Source organism: Physeter macrocephalus, chromosome 16 (assembly GCF_002837175.3).
Source record: "Physeter macrocephalus isolate SW-GA chromosome 16, ASM283717v5, whole genome shotgun sequence".
Taxonomy (NCBI): domain Eukaryota; kingdom Metazoa; phylum Chordata; class Mammalia; order Artiodactyla; family Physeteridae; genus Physeter; species Physeter macrocephalus.
In genome coordinates, this window is record NC_041229.1 from 85,793,312 (window position 1) to 85,801,692 (window position 8,381).

Genomic DNA, 8,381 nt, shown 5'->3' on the forward strand with positions numbered 1-8,381 from the left:
GCTGTTTTCCCTGCTTTCCCCATGTGGTTGTCGTGAGAATGAAATGAGGTGTCAGTGTTTTGCAGGCTGTAAGTACTGAACACGTACAGGGATTGTTATTATTAACCTAATAACAAGGGCCACCTTTTAAGCTTGTCATTCCTTAATGTCTCCCTGCTCACCCACCGTCAGCCCAGTCCCCTGAAGTATCTAGCGGGTGACTTCAGCCCAGTGTGAAGGGTGAGAGGCCAAGTTCAGAGAGAGTGAGGCTGAGGGGGGCAAGCCAGAGCTAGCTTGTCCTCCTCACTAGATTCTTAGGTCATCTTAGCCGCCAGTGCAGACTCCCAGTACCTCACACACAGGCCAGGAGTCTCAACACAGGAGCCAGGCCAAGTGTGGTAGAAGATGCCCAACCAAGATGGCAGGCTACAGAAGGAGAGGAGAGGCCGTGGGAAGAACCATCAAGCAGTGGTTGGGTGTTCTGTCTCTGGGTCATATAGTACTGGGTGCAAATCCCGGCTCTACCATAGACCAGCTGTGTGAGCCTGAGGAAGTTGCTGAACCTTTCGACCTCAGTTTCTTCATCTTTAAAATGGGGAACCATACCAATACCTACCTCCTTGAACTACAGTGAGGATGAAATGACATACTTTATGCAACATATTCGATACTGTACCAGTGATATCAAGTGAAGCTGAAACTGTGAGCTCCTTGAGGGTAGGGGGCCAGTTATTATTCACCTTTATGTTTCCAACACCAAGCGCAGTCCCTGACACAAGCCAGTGCTCAATAACTAGAGTTGGAACAAAACTGAAGAGGATAATGGGAGGATGGGGGTATGGCAGAAAAGGGACCAACAGGAGATGAGGCTGGGCACATGGGTTCAGACACAATGTGCAGGGTCTTGAGTGCCTTGCCAAAGGGTTTGGGTGCCACGGAGCCTTTTTAATGAGGGAGTGATGATGACCTGACATGGTTCTAAGGGAGATAACTTTGGAGGCTTGTCAAGGGTGGGCCTGGAAAGGAGAAGAATGGAAGTAACAAGACCAGGGCAGGGTCAGTACAACAGTGGACCTGGAGAGAAAAGGTCAGCTTCCAGAAGCATTTCAGTTGAATTCAATTGGTGATCAGTTGTTTGTAGGAGAAGCAGGTGAGTCAGTATTCTAGGAACATCAGCACATCATCTGAAGGCTCCTTTGTATTTCATGTACCACCAAGGGAGGGGAGGGAAATGAACAAACACTATTTCAGAAGCACATTCCCAGATCTTAGCATAGAATTTTAGTGGTTACCACGTGGGTCAGAGTGTGGGTGTCTCAGAGAAGAGGGGCCAGTGACCACACCTCCCAGAGTGAGTTATCCAGGGAACTGTCCGTGGCTATGCTACAGTCAGCTTGAAATAAGGAAGCTTTGCTGGATTTAGCAATAAAACTCCATCCTATTCTGAGACACTATTTGATGGGTTGGGCCAAGGTCTTAGACCATTAAATCTGGCTGGAACCTTCCTGTTACAATTCTTAGCTAAATAACCTGCTGAAAGAGGAACTTCTGATCATATCAAGTTCTGATAGAACCCAAACAATAGAGGTTAAGTTTCATCCCGTATTTTCTTAAGGAGAATCCACTGATGTCCATTTCACCTGGCCTATGATTTAGTAGGCAGGAAAGCAGTTATTAACCAATATTGATTGAGCACTTACTGTGTGTCAGGTACTTAGCTAAATGCTGGACTTGAATTTACTTATCTAAGCTACACAGCGTCCCTTTGAGGGTGGTTAAATATCACTCTCACAGACATACACATTTGATCTTGTTCACACAGTTATTCTCTCCATTTTACAGGTGAGGAAACATGTGCAGAGAATTTCAGTAACTTGCCCAAGGTCACCCAGCTAATACATGTCAGAGCCAGGATTTGAATCCAGGCTGTCTGCTTTTGGAGCTGCTGATCTTAACCTCCCCATCATCCTGCCTCAAATCTGTGTTGTGCTGTTTTGGGGTGTCAAGCAGAATAGAGACACTCGCAGGAATTGTTTAAATATGCTTCTTGGTTTTTTCATTACCCCACTAATAAATGTCTGTTGGGTTTTGCTCACAGCTGCCTTATTCACTTGGGATTTCAGACATTGTACAGCAAAAGCCTTGCTAATTTTTCAGTAATGAATTATAGGAGAGCCAGCCTGCCTAAGGGAGAGGTCTGGATTAAAGAGTGATTCCATAAATTCCATTTTATTATTAATAATTGTACTGCCTCGCACGTGGTAGCACATTTCCTCCCTCTGTTTTCAGATCTGTGATCCCCTTTAATACTCAAGGGGAAGGGCTTCCCTGGTGGCGCAGTGGTTGCGCGTCCGCCTGCCGATGCAGGGGAACCGGGTTCGCGCCCCGGTCTGGGAGGATCCCACGTGCCGCCCCGGTCTGGGAGGATCCCACGTGCCGCGGAGCGGCTGGGCCCGTGAGCCATGGCCGCTGAGCCTGCGCGTCCGGAGCCTGTGCTCCGCAACGGGAGAGGCCGCAGCAGAGGGAGGCCCGCATACCACAAAAAAAAAAAAAAAAAAAAAAAAATACTCAAGGGTGGTGGAGGTAAAGCAGATATGATTATCTTCATTTCTCAGATGAGACAACTGAGGTTCAGAGTTCAAGTGACTTGGCAAAGCCACACACCTGCTATTACACAGGATTTAAGGGATGACAAAATATTCCTAGGTAGGAGAAGTTGCGGGACCTGTTTAATGTAGCAATTAAGAGCTTCTAATTAGCAGTATCCTGTGACTTAAAATAAGTGGTCTAAAATCCTTGCAAGTATTTGTTCTCACACACATATTTGCATCTTGTTTATACTAGTCATTTTTTCTGAGTCTTATCTATAGAGATTCTGTAGCTAGGTGGAATTAACACGGATTTTTGATTTTGCAGAGACAGAAATTATGATGGAGATTTATGTTAACTCTTGTTCATCAGAAAGCTAAGTATGGTCCCATCACATGCACTTTCCCACCTGTCTTCTCTTAAAGCTGCTGTGAGCGTCTTGCTTTGCCAGAAACGTGACTGCAAATCTGTTTCCTCTTTGCAGCCTGTGCAGGGCTTTGATTATGCTAAGCAGCACCTGGGCCAGCAAGGGGCGGACGAAGAGGTCATCCCCGTGACTCAGGAAACGGTGGTCCTCCCGCTGCCTGTTAGAGATGCTCCTGCCTCTCAGGAAAGGGATGCCCCTCAGGATGGAAGCACTATCAAGACGGCCAGATCCATCGAAACCAGAAAGAGGTAGGCACGGGGCCAGCTTCTGCCTCTCTGTGTCAGCAAGAGAAATAATTGATGGGGAGAACAGCTGAAGCCCTCAAGTTAATTCCTCTGTTCTCTTTAAAAATTCCCCTTCGTGCTTGTTTTGAATATTTGAGAAGGAGACTAAGGGAGACGATAAGAAGCACAATACCTGCTTCTCATGAGCCACTCATTGTAAGGTTTTAGATGCCTGATCAACCACAACGGAAGAGGTTTAGCTCTTAGATTTATTATAACAAATTTGGCACTGATGTCACACCTATATTTTTAATTTATCTTAAGAGCAGTGCCTTTGGTTCAGGATAGTTGTATTTTATCTGGCAATTTCTCTATAGAGCTTATGATTTTAGTTCAAAAACCATTTATTGAGTTTTTACTATGAACAGAGCACTTTGACAGGCATTGGAAGGACTACAAAAAGGTTTAAGATCGACTCCTGACCCCGAACATCTCATGATGGAAAGACAGAAAGAAATTGCTGGAATACCAAACATGATGGGCAGGTGCCCACAGTGGAGTCTGAACCAAGTCCTGGGGAAAAGAGAGGAGGAAGAATTTAATTCTGATGAGGGAAAACGTCGTGGAGGAGGTTATGTTGTAGCCAAGGCTTGAAGGGCAAGTGGCATGCCCATCGGTGGGAAGAGATAAAGGCATCCAGGCTGGCAGAGCCAGGAGAGATACGGACATCCATGCTCGTTTAATAATGAGTGTCTCTGGGGCTTAGAGCTCACAGTGCTTGGGATATAGTGAAAGATGAAACCAGAAGATAGATGAAAACTGTGGAGGGTCTTAACTGCCAGCCTAAGGAGTTTGACCTTTATTCTCCAGGCACTGAAAGTTCTTCAGGAAGACAGTGATGTCCAGCCTGTATCTTAGAAAGACTACTCCCGCGGCAATGTGGATGATAGATGGGAGAGGTTAGGCTAGAGGGCAGGGGCTTGTTAGGACTTTGCAATAGGCTCACAAAGAGGTAAGGAACTCTCTGGCCAGCCCTGATGTCTGGCCAAACCAGCTCCCATCGCCAAGCTTGCCTGGGACCACAGTGGCGGCTGGAAAAGCTACATCCTCTCTCCCTCCTTCCCTCCCTTCACCTAACATATGTTATCGATTGCTTGCTGTCTACTAGGCACTAGGGATACTGCAGCAAACAAGACGAAGTTCCTACTCCCGTGGTGCTTACAATTTGGTAGGGAGAGATAGACAATAAACACATAGAGAAATAGAAATATAGTAGGTTGGGCGGTGATGAGTGCAAAGAAGAAAACCAAAGCATGGTAAGGGAATGCAGAGCTGGAGAGGGGAACATGAGGCTATTTTAGCAGGAAGTTGGGGAAGGCCTCTCCGATAAAGTGACATTTGAGGAAGACCTGATTGAAATGATGTGTAAGCCTTGAGGTTATCTCGCAGAAAAACTTTCCAAGCAGATGGAACCGTGTGTACAAAGCCCAGGGGAGGGAACTTCTTGACTTGCTTAAGGAAGAGCACGAAGGCCAAAGAGGCTGATAAGAACTAGGGGGGAAGTGGTAGCAGGTGAGCCAGAGGAGCTACCTGAGGTTGAGCATGTCAGGCTTTATAGACCAAAGTCAGGACTTGAGATTTTGTTGTGAGTAAAGATCAGAAGTCATTGGAAGGTTTTGAGAACAGTGATGGGATGTGACATGCAATGTTAAAGGTTCACTATGGCTGCCGTGTGGAAATAGACTGTAGAGAAGCAGAATAGAAGCAGAGAGACCCATTAGGAAGCTATTGCAAGAGTCCGGGTGAGAGATGGTGGTGTGGACCAGGGCGTGGAGGTGGAAGAAGTGATTGGGTTCTAGAGATGTTTAGAAGGAAGAGATGACAAGATTTGCTGATAGATTGTTGTGGGGTATGGAACTAGAGAGGGATGAATTTGCCATTTATTGTGTTGGGGAAGACCGGAGGAGAAGTTCGTAGGGGACGATCAAGAGTATGGATGTGGGTATGTTAAGTTTGAGATGCTCGTGAGACATGCAAGTGGAGATGTTGAGAGCTCAGTTAACCATATGAGTCTGGAGTTCAGAGGAGAGGTCCAGAGTAGAAATATAAATGTAGGAGCTGTCAGCGTTTGGTTGTAAAAAGCTCTGAGACTAGATGGGCACCTAGGAGAGTGTAGATAGAGAAGAAATCAAAGAACTGACCCCTGGGACATTGCAATGATTAGAGGTCCAGATAATGAAGACGGATCAGCAAAAGAGTCTGAAAAGCATCAGTAAGAAAGGCACAAGGAGAGCGAAGCAAGAGTGGAATCTGAGAAGCCAAGAGAAGGGAGTCATTGCAGGAGGAAGAAAGGATTGTTTGTATCAAATATATAAATTTTGCATTGGAGTCAAGCAGCAAGGCTCTGTGTTTTTCTCTAGGAGATCTTGGTACTTAAGAAAGAGGTGCAGAGAAACAGGGATGGATTTCAGCTTGTGTGGGAAAGAATGTTGAGGGCATGTGGATTAATTATCTGTTGTCCTGTAACAAACCACTCACTCTAAAGCTTATCAGCTTAAAACAACAACCGTTTATTTAGCTCATGATTTTTGGTGGGTCAGCAGTTTAGGCTGAGCTCAGCTGGGTAGTTCTTCTAGTCTGAAATAGGCTTGGCTGATCTCAGCTGGGCTCACTCATGCATCTTTAGTCAGGTGGAAGGCCTGCTGGGCTGGCTTGTTGATGACAGCCTTGTCTGGGGTGGCCAGGTAACTGGGACCTCTTGACATGTGGTCTTGAACCCTCCAGCAGGCTAGCCCTGACTTTCTCACAAGGTGGTTACAGTGTTCCAAGAGCAGTAAGAAAAGAAGCCCCAAACAAGCTTCAAGTCTCTGCTAGTATCATGTTTGCTACTGTCCTGTTGGCCAAAGCAAAACACATAGTCAAGTCCAGAGTCAGTGTGGGAGGGCACTACCCTAAGCTTGGTTACTGGGAGGCGTGAACAAATTGGGACCTTAACTGCCACAGTCCACCCCAGCATGAAGTTGAAACATACAGAGAAGCAATGGATGATTTATCTGAGTTGACTGGCAAATAGTATTATCTATAGTAATTATTCTCATTATGATCTTTGCCAAGTACCATAAAGGCATATTAACAGTTTATCACCTATTTAGAGGACACTGAAAAGAAATAAATAGAATTACTAAAATTAGAATATTAACATAGCACTGCACTGTCAGGAAGAATGGAAACTTTTCCACCCGTTCTAGTTGAGTGGTTTAAATTGTGCAAAGATTTCTTTTAAAAAAATTGTTTTAGAACAAGCTATTTTTTTTCTTGAATTTGCAAGGAGTCTACTCTTGCTAATCAAATTTAAATACTTAACCTCAGATTTTTATTAAGAAATATTAGCTTATGAAACAAATACAAATAAAGAAAACAATGCCTACCCTATTGAATGATTTCTCCATTTGCTTCATAATTTTACCATAACAATATAATTTTATTAAAGACTGGCTATATCGTTGCCATAGCTGTGGGAGAAACTTCACCTCTGTTCAAGTTCAGCTGATCACAGGAATCTCTGATCATTTGGGAAGATTTTAGGATGCCACATCCAAGAGCAAGCCCATCACGCATCTATATTTCTAGCTTCCCCAACTTGCCACTTCAGTTTCCGCATTCCTGCTAGAGCAGGACTGCATGACCCTTCAGAATGGGGCCGTTAGGGCTTCCCTGGTGGTGCAGTGGTTGAGAGTCTGCCTGCCGATGCGGGGGACACGGGTTTGTGCCCGGTCCGGGAGGATCCCACATGCCGCAGAGCGGCTGGGCCCGCGAGCCATGGCCGCTGAGCCTGCGCGTCCGGAGCCTGTGCTCCGCAACGGGAGAGGCCACAACAGTGAGAGGCCCGCGTACCGCAAAAAAAAAAAAAAAAAAAAAAAAGCCAGAAAATTGTTTCAGGATCAAATGAGGGAAAGGGTATGCAAATGCTACAAAAACCATTAAATATTTTGTGCATGTGAAATAGGTTGCAAGGAGCCTTTCCTTCTGGACCTCAGTGAAAGCCTCTTTGTGCCAATGAAGCCAGTTGGAAGAGTAGGGATCATTAACTGTGAGGTTCTGAAAGCGATCCAAAAGTGTGTGTGTGTTTGCACACCCAGCACTCGGTGATCAAATAGTTAATGCCTCATTCATATTTTCCTGGACTACATTCTTTGTATTACTTTTATGGTGAAAGAGATTGTGGCCAAATAAACTGGGAAGTGCTGAATTAAACACAACAAGATGAGTGTCTTTCTGACAGGACTGAGGAGAGCCTTTGATATGCTGATGTGCTGTAGGAATATCCAAAGAGGGAGTATAGTAATTGACATCTCCCAGACTCATGCTTGTCTGTGCGTCCTTGGCGGGGAGCATCTCCCGTGGCCCCAGTGGTGCTCTGTGGAACGCTCGTGGCTGACTCTGCCTTATCCCATGGTTGTGAGCAGGCACTTGCATTGTGCGTGGTTTTTAGGGTGCTAAAGTGCACAAAAGTGTACAGGACTGAGAATCCCAAATTCCCAGAGGATGAGAGGGGGATGGGAGGAGGAGGAAGAGGAGCATCCACCAGGATACCGAGCTTCCACTTAAGAAGCTGCTTACTTATGGGTCAAGGGATGCATTTTTTTAAAAATTTTATTTTATTTCTTTATACAGCAGGTTCTTATTAGTTGTCTATTTTATACATATTAGTGTATATATGTCAATCCCAATCTCCCAGTTCATCCCACCACCACAACCCCCTGCTTTCCCCTGTTGGTGTCCATACGTTTGTTCTCTACGTCTGTGTGTCTATTTCTGTGTTGCATACCAGTTCATCTGTATCATTTTTCTAGATTCCACATATATGCGTTAATATACGATATTTGTTTTTCTCTTTCTGACTTACTTCACTCTGTATGACAGTCTCTAGGTCCATCCACGTCTCTACAAATGACCCAATTTCATTCCTTTTTATGGCTGAGTAATATTCCATTGTATATATGTACCACATCTTCTTTATCCATTCGTCTGTGGATGGGCATTTAAGTTGTTTCCATGTCCTGGCTATTGCAAACAGTGCTGCAATGAACATTGGGGTGCATGTCTCTTTTTGAATTATGGTTTTCTCTGGGTATATGCCCAGTAGTGGGATTGCTGGGTCA

General features: G+C 45.1%; 1 protein-coding gene across 1 annotated transcript in view; it reads left to right on the top strand.

Annotated features, from left to right (window-relative positions):
• The window catches only part of KIAA1549L (KIAA1549 like), a 300,435-nt gene that overhangs the window by 210,953 nt on the left and 81,101 nt on the right, over nt 1-8,381 (top strand). Inside the window, exon 13 of the mRNA XM_055078652.1 lies at nt 3,053-3,243. Within this exon, the coding sequence (XP_054934627.1) occupies nt 3,053-3,243 (191 nt within the window). The remainder of the gene's footprint in view (nt 1-3,052; nt 3,244-8,381) is intronic.